Source organism: Lotus japonicus, chromosome 2 (genome assembly GCF_012489685.1).
Source record: "Lotus japonicus ecotype B-129 chromosome 2, LjGifu_v1.2".
Lineage (NCBI taxonomy): Eukaryota > Viridiplantae > Streptophyta > Magnoliopsida > Fabales > Fabaceae > Lotus > Lotus japonicus.
In genome coordinates, this window is record NC_080042.1 from 12,281,483 (window position 1) to 12,306,243 (window position 24,761).

At 39.4% G+C, this 24,761-nt stretch overlaps 1 protein-coding gene across 1 annotated transcript; it reads right to left on the reverse strand.

Moving 5' to 3' along the window:
* LOC130737604 (cell division cycle protein 27 homolog B-like) lies at nucleotides 1-24,025 on the reverse strand. The gene is made up of 16 exons (XM_057589416.1): nucleotides 23,830-24,025; nucleotides 22,866-22,938; nucleotides 21,182-21,291; nucleotides 20,836-20,882; nucleotides 19,657-19,754; nucleotides 18,722-19,026; nucleotides 18,369-18,524; nucleotides 17,899-18,109; nucleotides 17,221-17,447; nucleotides 17,007-17,072; nucleotides 16,546-16,665; nucleotides 16,185-16,261; nucleotides 1,364-1,483; nucleotides 1,071-1,290; nucleotides 679-960; nucleotides 1-503 (listed from the first exon to the last, which is right to left on the reverse strand). The coding sequence occupies exons 1-16, from the start codon at nucleotides 23,932-23,934 to the stop codon at nucleotides 453-455; spliced, it is 2,268 nt and encodes a 755-aa protein (XP_057445399.1). The 5' UTR covers nucleotides 23,935-24,025; the 3' UTR covers nucleotides 1-452.
* Between the last annotated feature and the right edge of the window lie 736 nt (nucleotides 24,026-24,761).

A 24,761-nucleotide genomic window follows, 5' to 3' on the forward strand; every position in this document is an offset into this window, starting at 1 on the left:
TTCCCAAGGAAAAAATATCTCATTTGGTTTGGTTGCATGGTGCTGGGTATGCCCCAAGTTTTTACTATTTTGTAAAGTTAAAAGGAGAGAAGAAAAGAAAAGAAAAAGAATTTGGAGACATGAAGTTTCAGCATCCCTCGGGAGAGCCAAAGTTGATATCAGAAAATAAACAAGAAATGAGGCATTTAAAACCTAATAATTTTAACTAAAGCTTACAGACTAAAAGCTTGTTTTATGAAATGGCTTATGAATAAACTAATGATACACGCATTTTCCCTGCCACGACTATGTTACATCTGATCTAACCCTATGTGAATGTCCTGCAAAACTGAAGTCAGTTGAGGAGATCCGAAAATGAGATGAGGTCGATGGCTGCATGGATGAATACTCCTCAAGCATTTATGTTGCTTTTATACACAATTAGCCAAAAGCAAACTCTCATATCTTGCACTTTACAAGTCGTCTTCAAACTCATCAGGTAGATTCAATTTCTCGATGGCAGCCTGTTCGAACAGAACAAGAAGCTTTAATTCACATAGGAACATAAAGAACAATCACAACCAGAAGTTCCAATGTGTTGAAACTGACCTATCAACGATCTATATTATGTAAATGAACATTATTCACCAAAACAATCAGAGAGAAAAATGGTTAGTTAACTATTTGTAAGCCAATCACCTTAATGTTAGCAACATCTGTTGCAGATGGTTTCAAATCCAAAGCAATACCATAATGAAGCATTGCTTTGTCATGCATGTTACGCCTCCTATAAATATTTCCCATCAAAGCAAAGACACTACTTTCGCGTGGAGCGTACTCTTTAAGCTCCTCTAGGACTTCCAAAGCCTCGTCAAATCTTCCCAGGCTCATGAGTATGTTGGCCTTTTGGTACATGGGGAGTGGGTTTTTCTTATCTGCTAAAATAGCCCTCTCCATTATGGCTAACGCTTCTTCACTTTTCTGACAAATCATTGAAGCAATCTCAGAATCTTGATTGCAAAAGCACGAGCAAAAGACAACTACAAATCTAGGTTGTACTACCACAATCAATGCAGCAAGAAATTACTAACCTTTAAAAAATGAAAAGCCGTTCCAAGGTATGACAATATCACAGAAGATCGTGAGTTGATTTGAAAAGCCATACCAAAATGATGTGCAGAGAACTCAAACTTCTCTTGGCGAAGATATATCATTCCGAGTCCATACCAGGCATTATAGTGCCTCGCATCAACACTGAGAGCACTCTGGTAGCTTTTAATCCCATTTTCAAAATCTTCTAGCGCAACATACCTACAAGTGGCAATGAATTAAAGACTCACAAAAGTAGAGTGTATATAAATTAACAAACGGTCAATGTTCTTACTCATGTCCACAAAGGGTGTGTGCATAGGCAAATTTGGGATTCAGTTGAATGGCTCGTTGAAAAATCTTCAGTGCAGTTTCATGATCTTTCTGCAGGCTGTAGCAATTTCCCATCGCACACCTGCCACAACATTTAGCAGGGTCAATAAAACATGATAAAGGATAATAATTAGAAAGGAACAGGCAAAGACAGGAAAAATGGAAGAAAAAAAAATTCATCAAGCATTCAAGCTCAAATTTGCCCAAATCACATTCCGGTAGCCAAATAATGTTCTATCAGCATATGAAAAGGCTTCAAAAGCAGATAGACCAAATGAGCCAAAGTAGACCAATACCACCAATAATAAAGGTAAAAGGTGTATCATTGGAAAAATAAGGGCTTAAACAATTGTGGAGCTGGACCTCCTAGGCAGTGGGCTGAGAATTAATGGGTGGACCTGAACTAAAGGTCCTGTATTAGCTGTGAGTTAAACTGTTAGACAGTTATAACTGATAGTTTGTCAGATTACCTATAATAGATTGAGTAGTTAGGAAGTTCTCTGAAAAAGAATGTCATGAAAACCAAAAGAAGAAACTTGAAGATATAGTGATGGGCTTAGCTCAAGACATACAAAAAAAAAAAACTGGCGATTCAGAAAGATGGTATCAAGAAGGAGTGGAATTCAGCTGGAAGTTCTCCAAGGAGATGAACCAGATGGTGAAGCGGTGACTGCACATTCAGAGGATAAGTGGAGAAAGCTTGAAATTCCTATTTTCGATGGTGGAGGTTTGCATATGGTCGCGTGCAGATTTTTTTCTAATTAGGGGAGCCATGGAGGTGGAGATGAAGAAACCAGTTATGGTGGTTTTGGATGGGTCTGCTCTAAGTTGGTTCCTATGATGGGGGAAACTTGCAATCCCAATCCAACTTGGGATATGTTTAAGGAAGCAATTGTAGGAAGGTTTCAACCTACTTCTATACAAGATCCTCTTTAAGCTTTATTAAGGTTGGAACAAAATCAATTAGTGACGGAATATGTGGAATTGAAGGGTCGGATGAGGCATATTTAATGAGTATTTTTCAGAATGGATTGAACGAAGATATAGAATCTAAATTAAGGTTGTATGAACCTACTACCCTATCTACAATGATAAGAAGGCAAGGTTAATTGAAAGAAAAAAATTCAGTTGCTGTAAGGAATGGAGGAATTGGATTCACAAATTTTGGAGGCTTGAGTACAAGAATGATAACAATGACAAGCATCATGAGCTGGTCACAGTACCAGTGCTAAATGATAATAATAAGAAAAGACTGATGGGTGTTTGGGAACAGAAATATGAATTATAGAGTAGACTAGACTGGAATAGAATTATATATTGATTGTAGAAGGAGAATTACAGAAGCAAAGATAAGTGTATTGCTAGAGAAACTCTAACAACCCAAAGGAGCTCTAATGGCTACCTCCCTGAGAAAGATACCCCTTTCTCTCTCTATAACAGAAATGTAATCATGAGTGCGTTCTCACACCACACCTCATCATACTATATACTAACTTACTAACTAATTCCTCCTTTCCTCATGTGGCTTGGACACCTCAGCACCCTTCCCTCTCTTCCTCTCATAAACTTTCCATATCTTGGGCTTACCTAGGCCCATTCCCCATTTAGTATTCGAGTCTCTATCAACTCCCTCCCCCTTAGAAACAGCCTTGTCCTCAAGGCAGAAGTTTGGGAATTGGCCTGCTAAGATTTCATTGTCTTCCCATGTACCATCATCCACAGAACTGTTTTGCCACTTGACCAAACTCTGTGGAACCTCTCTATCTCCTTGTCTGATGCTTCTGGTGCCTAAGATTACCTCAGGATAAATGTCAGTAGCTTCTCCTACCTCCAATTCTGTAGGTAACTCTCCCTGAACTTGAGAACTTCCTATGGCCTTTTTTAAAAGAGACACATGGAAGACTGGGTGGATCTTGGACTCTGGGGGAAGCTTCAGCTTATAGGCAACAGCTCCAATCTTTTCTTCAATTTGGAATGGACCATAGAATCTAGCTGCCAGCTTCTGATTGATTCTCTTGACCACAGATTGCTGCCTATGGGGCCTGAGTTTCAGGAACACCCACTCTCCCTTGTCGAAGCTCAAGTCCCTTCTTTTCTTGTTAGCATAGCTAACCATCTGCTCCTGAGCCCTTTGTAGATGTGCCCTGAGTTGCTTTAAAGCCTCATCTCTCTCACTTAACTCTAAAGCAACAGCTGCTACCTTTGTTTCATTAGCCAAGAACCTGATAATGAGTGGTGCTTTTCTACCATAGACCACCTCAAAAGGAGTTTGACCAATGGAGCAATGGAAGGTAGAGTTGTACCAAAATTCAGCCCAAGGAACCCACAAAGACCAAGTCCTAGGATGCTCAGAAGCAAAGCATCTCAAATAGCTCTCTAGGCACCTATTTATAACCTCTGTCTGGCCATCAGTTTCAGGGTGATAAGAGGAGCTCATTTTCAACTTGGTCCCCTGCAGCTTGAACAATTCAGTCCAGAAATGACTCACAAAGATTGGGTCCTGTTAGAGTATAATATAAAACCATTAAAGTAGCCCTTACCCAACAGCTTAAGCTTTTGGGATAAGTGGTTGTTTGACATGGTATCAGAGCCTCTATGGCCAAGAGGTCTAGAGTTCGATCCTTGCTCCCCTCACTTTCTAAGTAAAAAGTGGAATTTAATTAAGCACATGGTAGGTGGGCCTGTGCATTTATCCATGCTTCAAGCCCAAAGGGCTCTTGCGTGAGGGGGCGTGTTAGAGTATAATATAAAACCATTAAAGTAGCCCTTACCCAACAGCTTAAGCTTTTGGGATAAGTGGTTGTTTGACAGGTCCCTATCACTGATGATAGTGTTAGGAATTCCATGAAGCCTCACTATTTCCCTGGCAAAAACTTCAGCAATTGACTTTGCAGTGTAGGGATGTTTGAGCAAGATGAAATGACTGTATTTAGAAAGCCTATCAACCACCACCAAGATAGCTTCATAACCCTTAGACTTGGGTAAACCAGTGATGAAGTCTAAGGAGAGGTCTTCCCACACAGCATTGGGAATTGGTAGGGGTTGAAGTAACCCTCCTGGAGACATGGCACTGTACTTTTGCCTCTGGCAAATATCACAAGCCCTTACAAAGTCTCTTACTGTCTTCTGCATCCCTACCCAATATAGGGTTTCAGCCAGCCTCCTATAAGTTCTTAAGAACCCTGAATAACCCCCAGTAGGTGAGCTATGGTGTTCTTCCAGCAACCATGGAATTGATGGGGATGTAGGTGATAAGACTAGCCTGCCTTGATATAAGAGCACCCCTTGTTTGACAGTAAAACCAGGCTTGGCTTGGGGATCATGCTGGACTTCTTGTAACAGTTTCTTGATGTAGTCATCAGACGCAATTTCCTCTAGGAGTTTCTTCCTGTCTTCCCACAAAGGAAAAGAAACCAAGCTAGTAAACTCACCCTCATCATAGCATCTAGAAAGGGCATCAGCAGCCTTGTTTTCCTGGCCAGGCTTATATTTTACCTCAAACTGGTAACCCAAGAGCTTTGCCAGCCAGCACTGTTGGTCAGGGGAAGATATCTTCTGCTGCAAGAAATGCTTAAGGCTCTATGAAAGACTTGCCAAGCAAGTAATGTCTCCAGTGCTGAATACTAAGAACTAAGGCCATTAGTTCTTTTTCATAGACTGATTTGGCCAAATTGCCCTGAGACAATGCCTTGCTGAAATAAGCTATAGGTTGTCTCTGTTGCATTAGAACTGCCCCAATGCCTCTGCCAGCTGCATCACATTCAACTTCAAAAGGCTTGTTAAAATCTGGAAGTGCTAGAACTGGAGAGCTTGTCATGACAGATTTCAAGTTGTGGAAAGCTTGCCTTGCCTCTTCACCCCAATTGAAATTATCTTTCTTGGTCAATTCTGTTAGAGGTTTTGCCAACTTCCCATAATTCTTGACAAATTTCCTATAATAGCCAGTTAAACCCAGAAATCCCCTTACTCCCTTCACATTCTTAGGTTCTGGCAAGTCCACAATGCACTGGACCTTCTCAGGGTCTACTGACACTCCATCACCAGATATAATATGCCCCAAATAATCTATTTGTGCACAGCCAAACTTGCACTTTGATTGATTAGCTACAAAACAGTTAGATAGCAGCCTTGTTAGGACAAGTTTCAAATGCTTTTGGTGTTCCAGCAAGCTCCTACTATAAATTAATATATCATCAAAGAAAACTAAGACAAACTTCCTCAAGTAGGGCCTAAAAATGTCATTCATAATGGCTTGAAAAGTGGCTGGGGCATTCATCAAGCCAAAAGGCATGACAAGGTACTCATAGTGACCATTATGAGTCATGAATGCAGTCTTGGCTAAATCAGCCTCATGAACCCTAATCTGATGATATCCAAATTTTAAATCAATCTTGGAGAACATGATTGCTCCATTCAGTTCATCTAACAACTCATCAACAATAGGGATAGGGTACTTATCTGGAATTGTGGCCTTATTCAATGCTCTATAGTCCACACACATTCTCCAGCTTTTATCCTTCTTTTTGACTAGTATGACAGGGCTTGAGAAAGCACTCATGATAGGTCTGATGATACCTGCCTCAAGGAGTTCAGTAACTTGCTTCTCAATTTCTTCCTTTTGGTGATGAGGGTACCTATAAGGCCTAACATTGACTGGCCCATGCTCAGGATTCAAGGTGATTTGATGAACCTTAGACCTGACAGGGGGCAGCTGAATCTTGTTCTGGAAAACTGCCTGAAATTCTGCCAATACACCCTTCAATTCCAGAGGAACCTCATGGCTTTCTTTCGTTGCTTCAACCAATTGTAGTTGGGGTCTCCACCATTCCAGTTGTTCTCTTCCTTGAATGTCACTCAAGAAGGAATGAAGATTGCTTGAACTGTCTCTGCCCTTGATTCCCTGTAACTTGACCACTTTCTCTTCATGGACAAATTGCATTGTTAAGAGTTTCCAATCAATGATCACTTCCCCAAGTGTGCGAAGCCAGGATACACCAAGCACCAAATCCAAACCTCCCAAATCCAGGACCAACGCATCAATGGTGATCTCAATGTTCCCCAATTTTGCTTTGATGCCCTGACAGATGCCTCTGGTTGGCACCTTATGCCCATCTCCCAATTTAATGCTCCTAGTGGTAATTGGAGTGATGGTCAAGCCCATAACTGAAGTTATCTTGGGAGAGATAAAGTTATGGCTAGCCCCACTATCAATGAGGACAAGAAGCTCCACACTGTCCACCAACCCAACCAGCTTCAACGTTTGGTACTCCCCCATACAACCCAAAACTCCCATTACTTTACATTCTACAACTTCCTCTTCCTCGATCTCCTCAGCCTCTTCTTCCAGCCTTACTATCTATCCATCATCATCCATGCTTTCCCCATCTCCCAGGATCAACACTCGCATAGCACGCTCGGGACATTTATGCAATGTGGGATGGTATTTTCCTCCACACTTGAAACACAGCCCCTTGATCCTTCTGTCCTCAATTTCGTTCATTCGGAGGCTTCTGACCCCGTTCCACCGCTCCGACGAGCCTGCACGGTGGTCGCCGTCGCTTTTTCTCGTCGTCGAGTTCATCGAGGACGACGAATTCACTTGGGATCCAGGTGTGCTTAAGGATCGGGTTTGGTTGAACCCGCTTGGTTTGTAACGGGTTAAATCTTTACTGAAAGGCCCACTCTTATTTGAAGCCGACCCGGCCCAATCGTTTCGACCCGCGCGCTCGAACCCGTTTTTCCTTATCACCCGCTTCCCTTCTTCATCGTCTTCCTCCTTTAGTTCATCTTCCACATCCTTCGCGATCCTCATCATCTCCATCCTCGAACTGGGATTCAAGGTTCGCACCCGTTGTCGGATCGCAGGTTTCAGCCCACTCATGAAAGACCCCAAGTATTGCTCCTCTGGTAACCTTCCCACCTGAGAAGACAAAAGCTCGAAAGCCTCGACAAACCCCTCCACGCTGCCTCGTTGCCTCAACGTCGACAACTCCTCAAAGGGGTTCTCCAAACGTCGCCCTCCATAGCGTGCGATCAACGCTCGCTTGAGCTTTTCCCAAGAAAGCTCATCCTCTGTTTCCATCAGCAAGTTGAACCAGTGAATCGTCGATCCTTCCATACTCAGTCGAGCGAGTTTCACCCGGAGTGCATCGGGAGTGCCTTGCACATCAAAGTAGATCTCCGCTCTGGTAATCCAAGCCACTGGATCGTCGCCTTCAAACACTGGAAACTTCACCTTCTTCCCGGCGAGTCGCGATTCCCCAAGGCTGGAATCTCCGGTTGAAGTTTCCCCATCGAGATCGTGTACTACCTTCTTCCCCATTTGCTTGCTCAGTTCAGTCATAACCAAGTTCTGCTGCTGCAACTGATGTGCGAGCTCTTGCAGCGTCGCGGTCACCGTTCCCATTTGAGTCTCCAACGCTTCCATGCGATCAGTCATCTTGGGTGGCATCTACGGAAACTGATTCTCCGGCGTAATGAAGATCCGGCAGGTCGGACCAATTGATGGGTGTTTGGGAACAGAAATATGAATTATAGAGTAGAATAGACTGGAATAGAATTATATATTGATTGTAGAAGGAGAATTACAGAAGCAAAGATAAGTGTATTGCTAGAGAAACTCTAACAACCCAAAGGAGCTCTAATGGCTACCTCCCTGAGAAAGATACCTCTTTCTCTCTCTATAACAGAAATGTAATCATGAGTGCGTTCTCACACCACACCTCATCATACTATATACGAACTTACTAACTAATTCCTCCTTTCCTCATGTGGCTTGGACACCTCAGCACCCTTCCCTCTCTTCCTCTCAAACTTTCCATATCTTGGGCTTACCTAGGCCCATTCCCCATTTAGCATTCGAGTCTCTATCAAAGACACTTGGGGATATTTCAGAGACATTATCAAAGGAAGAAAAACTCCAACTTGGTCCAACAAAAATCTCAATCGCCTGAACATGAACATGAACCTGAGGCAAGTACTCATAACTCTGAACCCAGACATAACTCTCAGGAAACTAATCTTGATAACCTACATATTGCCTTAAGAAAAGGAAAAAGGTCTTTTGTCAAGTACCCAATAGCTCAGTTAGTGACTACTAAAAAGCTTTGTTCTGCACTAGAGCCTTATTCAACTATTGACTCAATTAGATTCCCAGCCAATGTTGCCAAAGTACAAGAGGCATTACATGTTAAGAATTAGATTCAAGTAATTAATGATGAGGAGAAAGCACTGGAGAAAAACAAGACTTGCAAGATTGTCATGAAACCATAGCATAAAAGGAAAGTAGGTTGCAGGTGGATATATAATGTTAATTACCTATCTGATGGCTCACTTGACCGGTATAAAGCAAGATTAGTGGCGAAAGGATATACCCAGACATACAGTATTTGGTAACAAGGAGACATTTGCCCTTGTGACAAAGATTAATTTGTAAGAATTATTCTCTCCCTGGCAGCTCACTGCGGGTGGAATTGCACCAATTTGATTTGAAGAATGTCTTTTTACATGGATCCTAAGAAGTATACACGGTAAAGTGGTAATAGTGGCCAAAAAAAGAGTCTGACCTGCCGAAATGAAGACATGCAGTGACAAAATCTGGATAACAAAGATGGGACAGAGTTTCCATGAAATTTTTTACACTTGTGGCAGTGGGTCTACCAGTAATCATTGATTAGGGTTTTCTCTGGTTAGGCTCTGTATTGGAAAATAATAGGTAAATGCTGTTCTGTTTTATTCCTCAGCCAAAGGCTGGTATTTATAGAGAGGATACAATTATTACTCCTTGAATTAAGGAGAGAATTACTACTCCTTGAATTAAGGAGAAAATTATTACATATAAAAAAGTCAATAATAGAATCTCTAGAATTGACTGGAAAACAATAAATACTGATATATTTTCCAACACCCCCCCTGAAGTTGGTGCATAGATATCTATCATGCCCAACTTGCCTATCAAATGCTCAAAGGTAGGTCTTGCCAAGCTCTTGGTCAGGATATCCGCAGTTTGCTGACTCGAAGTCAGAAAAGGTAGACATATGATTCCAGCATCTAACTTCTCCTTTATGAAATGTCGATCAATCTCAATATGCTTGGTTCTGTCATGTTGAACTGGGTTATGAGCTATGCTAATAGCAGCTTTACTGTCGGAGTATAATTTCAATGGAAGCTCAATTTTCATCTTAAGTTCTTCTAGGACTCTATGAATCCATAATCCTTCACAAATACCTTGAGCCATAGCTCTAAACTCAGCTTCTGCACTACTTCTTGCCACAACTCCTTGTTTCTTGCTCCTCCATGTCACAAGATTACCCCAAACATAGGTACAATATCCAAAGGTTGATCTTCTATCTGTGACTGAGCCTGCCCAATCAGCATCGGTGAAGATAGACACATTTCTTTCACTAGTCTTCTTAAAAAATAAGCCTTTTCCGGGATTTCCCTTCAAATATCTCAGTATCCTATAGACTGCCTCAAGATGTTCCTCAAGAGGAGAATGCATGAACTGACTCACTACACTAACTGAGAAAGCAATATCAGGTCGAGTGTGTGACAAATAAATCAGTTTCCCAACCAATCTTTGGTATCTTCCAGTATCAACGGGAACACTTCCTTCTTCCCAAAGTTTAGCATTAGGATCCATAGGGGTATCTGCTGGACGACATCCACTCATTCCTGTTTCTTTCAATAAGTCTAGAATGTATTTCTGCTGTGAAACCACAATACCATTCTTTGATCGAGCAACCTCCATTCCAAGAAAATATCTCATGGGTCCTAAGTCCTTGATTTCAAAGTCTACTGCTAATTTCTCTTTTACTCTTGCCATTTCAACTGTATCATCTCCAGTAAGGACAATATCATCAACATAAACAATCAGGGCAGCAACTTTCCCATCGTGGGAGAATTTTGTGAATAAGGTGTGGTCAGCCTGTCCTTGAATGTACCCTTGTTTCTTCATGGACTGAGTGAATTTTTCAAACCAAGCTCTAGGGGACTGCTTTAATCCATACAAAGACCTATTTAGTTTGCATACATTTGGTCCAAATTTGCTTTCAAAGCCAGGAGGAATCTCCATATATACTTCTTCTTCTAGATCACCATTAAGAAACGCATTCTTAACATCCAATTGATGTAGGGGCCAATCCAGGTTGGCAGCAAGAGATAAGAGAATTCGGACAGTGTTCAATTTTGCAACAGGAGCAAATGTCTCTGAGTAGTCTATACCATAGGTCTGAGTAAAGCCCTTCGCCACCAAGCGAGCCTTGTACCTTTCAATTGACCCATCTGAATTATACTTCACAGTAAACACCCATTTGCATCCAACTGTCTTCTTGCCATCTGGTAGTGTCATAACACTCCAAGTTTTGTTCTTTTCAAGAGCTTTCATCTCCTCAAGTACAGCTTCCCTCCACTTTGGAATTTCTAGAGCAACCTGGACATTTTTTGGAATTTCTACACTAGACAATTTTGAGGTGAAGGCAGACAGAGATGAAGACAAATTTGAATATGATATAAAATTGGAAATAGGGTGTTTAGTGCAAGATCTAACAGGTTTTCTAATGGCAACAGGATCATCTATATCAGGATACATAATACGACTCTCAGAAACAGAGATAGACTTACCTTTCATTTTCTTAGGAGGTTGATCATTCCCCGGTTCAGATTCCTGACAGTGTTGAGATGTGGACTCATTCCTTTCTTTGTGGTGCTTTTTCACATAAACCTTCCCTTTCCAAGTCCTGTTTCCTACTTCAAATCTGTTCTCTTTAAGTGACTCATTATTTTGTGGCATTTTAATTAGATCATCATCATCCCTATTGTCAAGATTCTCATTGGTTTCTTCATGAGAAAATGTAGGCTCTGATTCCCCAAGTTCCTTACTCATAACAGGAGTAGGATCAGATAGAGTATCTTGGCCATTTTCTGTTGGTGCAGAACTATAAGTCTTAGAGCTTTGTGGTACAGGCAAAGATAATTTATTTAAAAAACTCATGTCCTCAATTTGAAACGAGTCTTCCTTTATATCCCCCCCTTGAAGATGAGTGTCATTAAAAAAAGGTTTATTTTCAAAAAACGTAACGTCCATAGTGACAAACATTTTCTTGTTTTTTGGATCAAAACATTTATACCCCTTTTGGGTTGGGGAGTATCCAACAAAAACACATTTTATAGCACGTGGTTCAAGTTTTCCAACATTTTTATGTTCATGAACAAAGGCTATGCAACCAAAGATTTTTAATGTCAAATCAGTTGAAACACGAGTACTAGGAAAACATTCTTTGAAAGTATTAATTGGAGTTTGGAAATTGAGAACTTTGGAGGGCATTCTATTAATTAAATATGCCGCTGTTAAAACAGCTTCGCCCCACAAATAGTTTGGTACTTTACTTGAGAAAAGTAATGCTCTAGCAACCTCCAATAAATGTCTATTTTTTCTTTCAGCAACTCCATTTTGTTGAGGGGTATTAGGACATGAACTTTGATGTACAATCCCATTTTTTAGGAAAAAATCATCCAAACTAGTGTTAAAATATTCTTTGCCATTATCACTTCTAAAGACTTGAATATTTGTTTGATATTGGTTCTGCACCATTGTACAAAAATCCTATACAGCCTGACAAACATCTGATTTCCCCTTTAACAAGTACACCCAACATACTCTTGAATGGTCATCTATAAATGTGATGAACCATTTTTTAAGAGAAAGTGTACTTGTACGGTTAGGGCCCCAAACATCACTGTGAACAATAGAAAAAGGTTTTGATGGTTTATAAGGCTGTATTGGAAATTGGGAACGATGATGCTTTGCAAACTCACATGCTTCACATTTAAGCAAAGAAAGGTTCTTATTATAAAATAACTTAGGAAACAAGTGTTTTAAGTAATGAAAACTAGGATGACCTAATCGTAAATGCCATAACATAACGTTGTCATCATTATTATTCAAAACAAAAAAAGATTCAAAGCAGGAACTTATTGTTTTTGGAGGTAGTTGTGATGCAGATCCAATGTCAAGGTAGTAGAGTCCTCCACTCTCCTTAGCACTGCCAATCATCTTCCCCGAGTTCAAATCCTGAAAGACACAGTGAGAACGGAAAAAATTGGTTTGACAATTTATATCTCGGGTTAATTTACTAACAGACATTAAATTACAGGATAAGTTTGGAACATGAAGGACATCGTTAAGAGTTAACACTGGAGACAACACAACTGACCCTTTACCTGCAATGGCTGAAAAAGAGCCATCTGCAATTTTTATTTTTTGATTACCTGCACATGGACTATATGAAGAAAACAAGGTGGATTCACCTGTCATGTGATCCGAGGCACCTGAATCTAATATCGAAGTATGACTGGAACTGACACTAAGACATGCAGAATTACCTTTTGTTGCTATAGAGCAAGAAGGGGTTGAAGACTCGAGGAGTTTGAGCAGTTTGTCTAGTTGTTCCGTAGTGAGCGGAAGCTGAGTCGTAGAGGATTGCTGCCCTTGATCAGAATTACTTGCTTGAAATGCACGACCACCTTTCTTCTTCCAGTTAGGAGGTTTTCCTATGAGCTTCCAACAATTTTCACGCGTGTGCCATTCGCGCTTGCAGTGATCGCACCAAGGAACTTTGTCTGACCTTTTTCCCTCGCCGAGGTTCCTAGTAGCCAGAGCAGAGCCTTCAGATTCAGAACTTCGTGGTGTCTTGCCCATCATAATTCCTTGTCGTGCCTCCTCCCTTCTGATTTCTGCAAAAGTTTCACGAAGAGTTGGCAATGGTATTTTTCCTAAAACTCGACCCCTTACCTCATCAAGGTCTGTATTTAGCCCAGCAAGAAACATGAAGACACGATCATTTTCTTGCCTCTTGAGAAACAGAACACTATCTTCTGTACACCTCCAATTGTCATCATAACAGAGATCTAATTCTTGCCACAGGGTCAACAGCTCATTGTAATAAGCAGTTACACTCCTGTCACCTTGTTTAGCCTGCCATAACTTTGATTTTAAACCAAAAATTTGGGAAGAGTTTTGAATATCAGAGTATGTTTCCTTAACAGCTTCCCACACATCCTTTGCAGAAGGCAAAAACATGTAAGGCTTACCTATTCCAGTTTCCATAGAGCTTACCAACCAAGCAATAATCAAGGAGTTTTCAGATTTCCATTGTTTGTAACGAGGGTCTCCGCTTGTTGGTTCAGCTACTGCTCCTGTTAAAAAACCAAGCTTCCCTTTGCTATCCAATACCAAGCGAACGGTTTGGGCCCATTCATTATAGTTCTTCCCATTCATCTTAGGAATATTGACCTTGAGGGAGTATGAGGAACCCTCTTGGTCATTGCAACCTATATTGACATTACTGTCACCATAAACACTGTTGTTCCTGTTTTCATTGTTGCCGCCATTACCGCCACTGTTTGTGACGAACTTTGGTGTGCCATCTCCACGACCACCACCATTACCGCGGCCACCGCCGTCTCCTTTGCCACCGCCATCACCGCTGTTGACGCCCGAGTCAAGTGATTGTTCGCCGTGGTTGGCTGTGGATCCGGTGTAGGCCTCTGCTATGGAGGGCCACCTATTGCGACCTGCCATAGGAGGCTAAATGGGTATGTGAAACGGGTCGGGGAAGGAAATAGGTTGATCAGACTAGCTGTGGAAAGCTCTACAGTAGAAGTCCCAACCTAGGGCTCTTGATACCATATTGGAAAATAATAGGTAAATGCTGTTCTGTTTTATTCCTCAGCCAAAGGCTGGTATTTATAGAGAGGATACAATTATTACTCCTTGAATTAAGGAGAGAATTACTACTCCTTGAATTAAGGAGAAAATTATTACATATAAAAAAGTCAATAATAGAATCTCTAGAATTGACTGGAAAACAATAAATACTGATATATTTTCCAACACTCTGGATACCATGTTGAGAATGAGCGATAAGAGAGACAAAATGAATCTGGGAGTCAAAGTTACACATTATCTACAGTTATCATAATTACAATACATACACCTATTTACATTATTACTAACATATCTTGCAGTTCATAAATAGGAGGGAAGAATATAGCCACAGTTAGATATCTTGTAAATAAGTAGGATATCTTTTATTTATGGTTATTAGAAAACCTAATCATGTAAATAGGGTAGTAATCATGAAAATGGGGAAATATGAAATTTCTATGATATTGTGTATATTGTGCCTTTATGGTGCCAATTATATATAATGACCCATGTGTAGTTTAGATTTTAGAGACACACGACTTAAGTCTAATGTTGTCTCTCGAATTTTCCTGATTTTACAAGGTATCAAAGCCTAACGAGAGGCAATCCTAATCTTTCGTCATTCGCGAAGGACCCATTGTCCACCAGTGTGAGAAATCGTGTCTCATTTCAGTTTCTCTTCTTCCCCCTTTCGTGTTTCATTCCGAAAGTTTTTCCGTTTCTTCCCCTGTTGTGTTTCATTCTGACAATTTTTCCGCTCCTTCCCCCTGCTTGTTTCATTCCGACAAAGTTCCAGCCTTGCACCCTGTCATGTTTCATGCTAACAGTTTTTCCAGCCTCACCCACTGGCCACTGCTGTATTCCCTTTCCGGCAAGTGCTGTTCCTTTTTCAGGTAACCAACACTCCAGCCAACCACCACTTGGCCGTCCTCAGATCGGCAAAACCCAGTTGGTTCAGCAGCCACTCGCCACCACACGGGGCTACACGCAAGGCCCTTCACCGATGCGTCAGATTCACGCACCTTACCTCCATTGGCGCATGGCTTCTCCGGTCAGGCCGCTGTTGACGTTGCCTTGCTTGCCTTCCCCCATTCCTACCAGATCTGGACATATTTTACTGGTCCCAGGTTTGGTGGGTGTCAGATCTACCATTCCAGATCTGTTTTTGGGTGTTTGTCTTTCCGGCTCTCCCACATCCCATTTAACGATGTTGGTGCTTAGCCGTATGTCCCAGATCAAAGCTTGTTTTGGTGTTTTGGCGTTTCTCTCTCCTCCAGCCATTCCTCGGGTTAATTATATTTGTTACAAGCTATGTACATGATAATAACTCCTTTTGGTAATATGGTGAATTGACACTTTTACTTGTTCCGGAAACCACCTCTTTGACGTGGAATACACATGAGAACACCGTTGGTGTCATGTGTATTAAAGTTTATTATGCCTTTCCTGTTACTCACCATTGTATTTTAACATGTTCGGTGTGTCGATTAGTTCTGTATGTCTTCGTTAGTTGTTTATTTATTAGGAGAAAGTATTCATTAGGAGAAAGGGGTTGCAGCAATACTATTAAGTTGTGGCTTCAGTTGAACCTCATCTTAAAATGATATGTTTTCTTTTCGACAAATATGCTCCAGCTTGAGGGGGAGTATTAGATATCTTGTAAATAAATAGGAAATCTTTTACTTATGGTTGTTATTAGAGTGTAGTAGAGTATAAATATAACACTCAGCCCACGGTTGGCATCACCTTGAGTATAATGAAATAACAGATATCAGTTAGAGCTCTCTCTCTCTCTCTCTCTCTCTCTAACATTTTCTCTGGGTTTTTCCTGATTTTACAGACACCAATATATCATATATCTTTGCAAAATGCTATCACAGTTGAAAGCAAATGTGAAATTTTCCTAACACAAGAAATACCTTGGCTCATGGGGCACACATGCAAACACATGAAACATGGGCACACACACACATGAAGAGATACAGTTATGAGCCTTCTAGCGGAAGGAAGACAATAATAGGGAAAAATTAGTGCAATAAATAATTGAAAGGAAGTTCACTGTATGCAGTATGCCTACCAAGATTGAGGAGCTAAGCGATCAGTTGAAATCAGTTCTTGTGCCAGGTAACTTAACTTCATATCTTCCTTTAAATGCTGATCCAGAGATAAATTAGTCTTTTGGTCAAGCAGTAAACATGCACTTATGGACGTAAAAGTTTAAACTTTAAGTGGGAGCAGGAAGCTAAAGAAATACAAGGAAATAACGAGTAAAATGTTAATGACACATCAATGATAAGTAAGTGGGAACAAATAAACATAGCTAACTGAGTTAATATTTTCTATCGAGGCTTCACCAGTTGATTCGACCAAAATGTGAGTCCCAAGGACAATAAAGAAAGAGAGGTCTGCTTTTACAGAGAAAATACATGTTAACTCACATAAAGAACTGTTGAGTATATATCCATTCCTTCAAAACTATAAGGTGTAATCTGACGAGCAAGTCTGAAAGCTTGATCAGCTTCTACAAAATCAACTAATTCAAAGTATGCTTTTCCAACCTGCATCAAAACGTAGTCAAGTAAGATGAAAAATAGGAACTAGTTTTGACTACAATCAAATCTTATCCCAGTAGGTGGAAACAATGAATCATCTTTGTCATGAATCAACTATCCCGAAAGCTTAAAGATATTGGATGAAGACACATGAATGGTTAAGGTAGTTTATTTTAACACCCCCACAACCCCAAACACCCCCCCCCCCACCTTAAAGTAATAATCCCCTTCCCTCCAAAACCCTCCTCCCAAACAACCTCTAAGAAGCTCAAACAGTGACATGTCAAATTTGAAATTTTTGGGCATGAACCCAAGATCAGAGAATCCAAGCTGAGGAACTATATTACCTGAGAAAGAACCCATCCAGTATTGTAGTGCAGCTGTGGAAGTTTCAGATATGTATCCAGTGCATCCTGCCCCACCATAAACAGATATTTAAAAACAAGATACAGTTGCAGACAAGGAATTTTCCTCATTTTATTTTCCTTTTCTGTTTTCCTAATTACAATAATAAATAGTTAATATAAATGACATCGGGACTTTCTCCAGATATATTAGTACCTTGCACCTATACAAGCAGGCAAGTCTATAGCCTTCACCAAGAACTCTTAGAAGGATCAGTATTTCTGAAGCACCAGTCATTACTTTAGACCCAGTTGTTACTTGCCCACCAACTTTAAAAGTTGTAGCATCTTGCTCATAAGATTTAGCTTCCATGGAAGGAGATGAACAAGTTGTTGTTGATGTAATATTTAAACGAGTATCAACGGGAACATCATTACGAATCCCTAAAAATAAAGAAAAATCATTAAGTATCTATAACAAGGGAAATTGAAGACAGCAATCACCTAAAGAAAGAAAATCCGTAAACCATAATTACTAGTAGATACGCAAAGTCACAAACCCTTCAGCATATTAGAGTTCAACATATTAGGTTGACAGCTGACAATAGATTAGATTCATATTTCTATCTGGCATCATCAATTAAAATAAACAGACATCAAAGGCACCAGACTATCAATGATTTGAATTATCCTTTGGACAATATCTTTAGAGAGGTACTGTAGATTATACAAGACACTTGAAAAAAGATATATAAAATCATGAACTGGAGAAGCAAATTGCGCAATTGAATGAACAGTTAAATTAACACTGTATCAAAACTTTTCAAGGCACGCATTTCCATATACCAGAACAAGTTGATACAATAAAGTAGCGAGATATATCTAGAATCATCACCTTCATCAATGTTTTCATTGGCCCATAATTGTCCCTTACGAACTGCCATGCTTCGAAATGCCATAGGGCTAAGCTTTGATCCTCCCTTATTAGAGTTACTAGTCCCATTTCCAGATACAACTGTTGTATTAGCATTTGCATTTACACTTGCTTCAACTGAGAGTCTTGAACTACGCCGCGGACCAGAATCAGAAAATAATCTACCTGAAATCTGGAATAACATATATATTTTTTTAAAAAGGACAGTGAAAAATGAGAGAACATAATAATATCATATAGTCCGTAAAAGTCTGGCATTCAACCCAGAGTACATATTATCACAATCATGCAAAATACCCTTAAAATATGATCCATGCACAGCCCTAGACCCACATAGTTAAACAAATGTCCATATATATATTTAGAGAAAATGCCAGATATCACGATGTGTTTATCTAGTGATGTAAATGGAACGTAACAAGGAAACCAACCTTTCGTAACTTTCCTTCGCCCACAAACTTTCTTCGAGGGGCTTGAATAGGAGGGTTCACTGTTGACTTATAAGAGCTATCAGCATTAAGTGTATTCAGATTTGGGCCATTAGGAAGCACATTCCTACATAAAGGGGGTGGAGCAACACTAGACAGCTGCACAAGAGAACATAACATGTTATTCAGTTGAGGGGGGAAAATGAACATGTCATCAAACACACATCTAGTTGACCGAGGAACCTGCATTATCATCTTCAGAAAAATGGGATGCCTTTCCATTTATTTCTGAATCCTACTTAGATTTTTTTTATATTGGCTAAATATTAATAGGCATACACAAAAAACAAAATTACCTGTGTGGTCATTGGAGATGGGGTATTGTAAAATGACATGTTAGATGGACCGTTATGAATAGGCTGAGCAGCAGTTCCTCCAATCATAGATGTTCCGTGATGACTTGCAGCAATATCCTTAAGCCCTTGCATGTGTTTTAGTTGCCTTGGACTCGCATCTTCAGAAACACTTGGTCTGGCCGTAACTACATTGCACTCTTCACTTGAAAGATGTGGATTTGGATAGGGTGAGCAGTTCACATACTGCTTTTGTATGCAAAAAGCAGCTGCTTCACCAAAAACTGCGGCTGCTTCTTCAGCAGCACCTAAATTTTTATCGAACAATACAATGTTAATTGATAATAGTGACAACATATGCAATTTTAAATAAACTAAACAGACATTTAATCAAGTCTAGTTTTAAATTGGTTTCCTGGCATACTTCTTCTCCCTACTGCCTAATCTGAAAGCTTTAATATTTGGTAATCCCATAAGTCTTAGTCACCGAAACAAAATACTTACATGGAACAAAATACTTACACCAAATATGCATTATGCTATTATATCATACAAGATTTAGTTATTTAATTTCTTTAAGCAGCTTTCTAAACTGACGATAGCTCAAAGTAAACTCTACCAAATGGGAAAAATAACTCTAAACAGCCCCTTAAACTAGAATGTCTCCCCAATTTATTCATCAAGTATGGCATATGAGCTTTGGGAACACTTGAATCTGATGAAAAAATATTCTTTCATCAATAGACTTGTACAATTTGTAGATATGACAAAGAGATAAAAACTAAATCTATCTCTATCTTAATAGATACTAATCTAAAATAGAGAAAATATATCTAAACCTTATCTCTATTTCTATGAGATAAGGCTAATAACAATCTCAATCAGTCAATCTTAATAAGAGATATTCAGCAGGAACCAAGTGAATTCATCTCACAGACCTAATTTGCACAACTCCTCATATGCAGCCCACATTAGGGGATCCATTGATAGTGCCTGCTTAAAATGATGTATGGCATTTGTCCTTCTGTCAGTATACCTGAAAAGACAGAAATATAAATTAAAGGGAATATAAAAGGATGAACATAGATGTGAAAATAGCAAGGAGTCAATTACAAGTTAAAGCAAAGACAGATGTTTAAGGATAATTTGATGGAAATCAGTCCCAAAGAACACAAATTTTAATGAAGCACAACACCAAATACTAAGGTAATAACCACCAAATGACAACCAAACTTATGATGCACACGAATATGCAAGAGATTTGAAAAAGAACATGCTAACAGAGAAAAGTGAAATTATCCATAATCCAATGTTATAGACTCTTATACAAAAGTTTTGAGCAGTAATATCAATCCAAAGGACTTTCGCACTCAGACTACCTAGCAAAAACAGATTGTATAGATCCGGTTCAACTGTTGAAATCACACCTGATCATCTACTTAAAGTGTCTAAGCAATGTGCATTGCACAATTTTCTATCTATACATTTTGTAGTAGTCCATTCAAAGTGAAGAAGATAATCTAACCAAACCAGAAAACTTCAAAACCACTTTTTAATACTTTTGGGATGGTCACATAACTACAACAGACCTTAACTTCTTGTGGTAAGAACAAAAACACTTCCAACCATGTCTAACTAGAAGTCAATGTCCTAAACTTTTTTTCATATTTATACATTGCGGTTGTGGTAACTGCAATTGCAGGCAGTGCAAACATTGAGGTCGGAATTTCTTTTACACTTGCACCAAACATGACTTTCATGACTCACCCCCCAAAATCGCACATCACTTGTTCCTACCTTCCAAAATCATTCCTCCCCTTCATCACCAACTTACAAACACATCCCACGATTCCTCTAACCCCCTGAAATTCCTTTTCAATCTACTAAATAAAGAGCAAAAGTGGAGAACAATTTGTATGAGGACATTGGGGCCTATTGCCATCTGATGCAGCCTGCTGCGGTCATTGCACTCATTGCTTTGCAATCAATGCAGTGCAGCATCAGAATGCAGATTTTTCTATGATTTTTACATCAAAAAATTTAAAGTATTTAAAGGAGATTCCGATTTGGGGCTGGGGGGAACCAATTGATTATCGATGGAAAGATTGATCAGCTACCTGTAAATGATGCCTAATAAATAATGACCAGCTGCTCCATTTGGGACCTACATAGTAAGAAAAGCAACAAAACTATAGTCAGTCAGTCACCTTCTCCCACAAAATGCACCAACAAATTAAAACAAAAAGCAACATAAAACAGATGGTGTATTAGAACTTATGTGATAAGTGAATGAATAATGGTAAAGTAGATTAGGAAAAACAAAGCGAAAAAAAAACATAAAAAAACTCAAAAATTGTTTGGGAAATAAAACACTGCCACTATCATATATTTTTAAGAAACTCAATAATCTGGAGATAATGTTTAATTTAAAATATACTCTAAACTGTGCTTTATAGTTTATACCTCTACAGCTGGCTCATTAGCAGGACATAATGCTGCTTCAGCTTCTCTAAGAAGATTCATACGAAAGCATGATAGTGCAAACAAGTACCGGGATTGAGGCATTTTTGTTCCTTCAAGCAATAAAGAAGAAAAATTATTAGAGACATAATAAGTAGTACCGCTGCAAGAAAATAGCAAACAAAGGAAAGAAAACATTCAATTAAAAGCTAATTAAAGAAGCAGAAATGGAATGGTGATATTAAAAATAATAGGAAACAATGTTGTCAAAAAAATGGCAGCCATGGCAGTATGGCAAGGCGGTTTTGTGGCAAAACGCCATTTTGAGGCCATCATGTGGTAGCTTTTATAAAGTAGAAACTATTTCCATTGCGCACATGCACCCACGGCGGCCATGCCGTAAATAGAGCTGAAACAAAGTTTGAAAAAGAAAACAGACAGAGAGAGAGGGAGGTTGAACTAACCTGGCGTGCTTTAAACCCTAGAACCCGATTTCACATCCAACTCACTATGGGCATCTCTTCCACCTTTCACTCACATCTCTGGTATCTCCTTTCAGCAGTAAACTGCATCTCTTCTCTTAACTACTTCCCTATTTTCTAAGTCTTAATTCCCCTCTTTTCCTCCTATTTAGTGCTGCATATGTCTTTCGACTCCTCTGTCCATCTCTCTATATTTCTTTAAATACATCCTCTGTTTTGTAAACTCTCTGACTTTCTAAGTCTCTATTATGTGACTTAGAATTCGGGCTAGGCTTAATCTCTACTCCAAAAGCTAGGTAGTGAGATCATGATTGTCAAAATCTTTATAAGCTCCACTTTGGCCATATTTCTAATCGATGAGGGATCTCAACACACACCCCTCATGCTCATAAACAGACATCTAGAGCGTGGAGGTATCTGGAACACGAAGGTTATAGAACCGATATTTTTTTAATTGTGCTGGAAAATCTCAGTGCTGGTTGATTGCACTGGGAAATCTACAGGTCAGGTTGATGGTTGGATACTGGTGTGTGGCATAATATCAGGTCTACGACAGGTACTGATACCATCTTGAAATCGGGTCGGGTCTTAGAATTCGGGCTAGAGCTATATCTAACTCGACGGAAAAAGTTGGTTCGTAAGATGAGGATTTCCAAAGCCTTTAAAAAATATTAGTTTGGTCATATCTCTAATCAAAAGAGTAAGGGATCTCAACAAACTCCCCTCACACCTAGGATTGGAAACCTGGAGCGTGGAGATTATACGACTACTTTTTCTTAATTGAATCGGGAAATCCGTGAAGCCAGGTACATAGCACTAGGAAATTCGAGGGCCTAGGTTGATTTTGGAGAGAGGTGAGTGCCCAATATTGAATCTAGAATAGGCCATATGATACTACCTTAGAATTCGGGCTATCTAACTCTAACCAAAAAGCTAGCCCATAAGGTGAGCACTACTAAAGCCTTTATAAACTTTACTTTGATCATATCTCTATTCTCTACTTGATGTGGGACCTCAACATTGTGAATAGGAATATAGGATATTACCATTGTCCTATTTCTTTCCCCTTTGCTTAGTGGTTCTCATCCACTTTTTCTCTTTGTTTTTATTTAATTGTACTACGCTGTTTACCATCTGCCAGCAATAACATTGATTGGAACATAACTCCAAAAACGGTCAAGACATAAACACTTCGAGAAACGTACCCTTTAAGATATGGTATGCAGAATGAGCTTCATTACTCTGCAAGTAACAGCCAGCTAACAATTGCAAATTTGTCTGTATAAAACAAAAATAATTCCCAAAACTGACTTAGAATCAAATAATAAATGTCCTTCAGCAAGTGACACAAATTTAATAAATAAGCGAAATAAAGGGCCCAAACAAATATCATGAACTCGAAGTAATGATTAATAGTGTCACAAGGAAACAAAATTCTTGGGTAGGCAGCACATCCAAATACACGAATGCCATGCACAACAAATAAGGAGACATATCAATTCAAAAGAACTAGGTCAACATGTATAGAAACAATATCATACATATCACGAGTGAAGCGCAAAATGACATGGAAATTTTATAACTCATGTCCCTAATTCATGTACCAGGCCCACATTTGCGGCTCGTAAATTCAAGATACATTCAAATTCGCGCGACATTATGTCTTAGGCAACAAGAGTCTCTTCATAAGAGCACCACAAAAACACCATCCATTCCTAAACCTAAACAGAACCTGAAAAGGTAAAAGCTTTGTGCATAGCCAAACAACCATTGAAAATCACACCAAATTTTCTAGAGCTGGCTACAACAACAAGCAGCAAAGAAACCCTAACAAAGCTTCAAAGCCACAATGTAAGCACATTATTAAAGCAACCAGAAAGAAAAAGAAAAAAATCTTGCCAACACACACCAACACTCCATCTAGAAACTTCCATGGAGCAATTGAATCAAACAGCTTCTTAAAAATCCATAAACAACCGATCTCGATGCACAGGAATCAAAGCGTAAGAGCTTGGTAACAATTAAAGCATATGAACCGTAAAGAACTAGAAAAGAACGAAAATGAAAAATACAAAAACTTCCATGGAAGTTCAACTAGCTCGTAGTGTTGAGAAATTAATTTTTTCAATTTTGTGAAGAAGCAAAGAAAAGGGGAAGAAGAAAGTGAACCTCAGAGGGGAACTGAGCGCAGAGACGGTGACAGAGGAAGATGGCGTTGGAGTGCATGAAAACGCGAAGGCTTCTTTGAATGCAATCAACGAGAATCGCTTCCATGGCGCTCTCTCGTAACGTTAGTCTTCCGTTTTTCAAACACAAGAAGTAAAAGAACTCAAGTGAACTGAAAACAAGAGTGGGGTTTTTTTCAGGTTTTTGATTTGATTTTGGTGCTTCTTGTCTAGATTGCATTTATATATAAAAAAAAATTAAAAAAAATTGGGGTTTTGGTTCAAAAAGTGAGGATCGCACGTGCTCTATTTCAGATTTTCAAATTTTGTCACGTGACTTGGGGGCTCATTTCAATACGTTTGAGAAGTATCCATTGTCAAAAAAATATATGTAATGGGATAAATACCCTCCTTGAGTTAGATCCAGTATCCATTAAGATTCTGTTGATTTTGTTTGGGTGTGGATTTATCATTTATGAGCATGAAGGATATAGATATACAACTACTAGCTGTTTATGTGTTTTATAACGTTTTTATTATTTAATGTAAGTATTGTTTGCTTTCATAATAATACTTGATTGGTTTGGGTGGAAATCTGGTGGTGCTGAATGGATGGCGATATGCTTGACTATGGTGGTAAGTATCCTGGAGCTATGGGATACACACTTGTTGTTAAGATTCTAGAGGGAAAATTAGGTTTAATGTGATGACGGAACGGTTGAAGGCTACATGGAAGCACTCTTCACGTATTCATCTTATGGATGTTGGGTATAGCTCTTTTATCGTGAAGTTTGATTTTGCTTCTAAGAAGGAGACTATAATTAACCGAGGCCCTTGGATGATCTTTGATTATCATCTTGTAGTATATGATCTCCAAATTTTGTTGCCTCCACTACTTAGATAGATATAACTTTGGTTTGGGCTAGAATTCCAAGC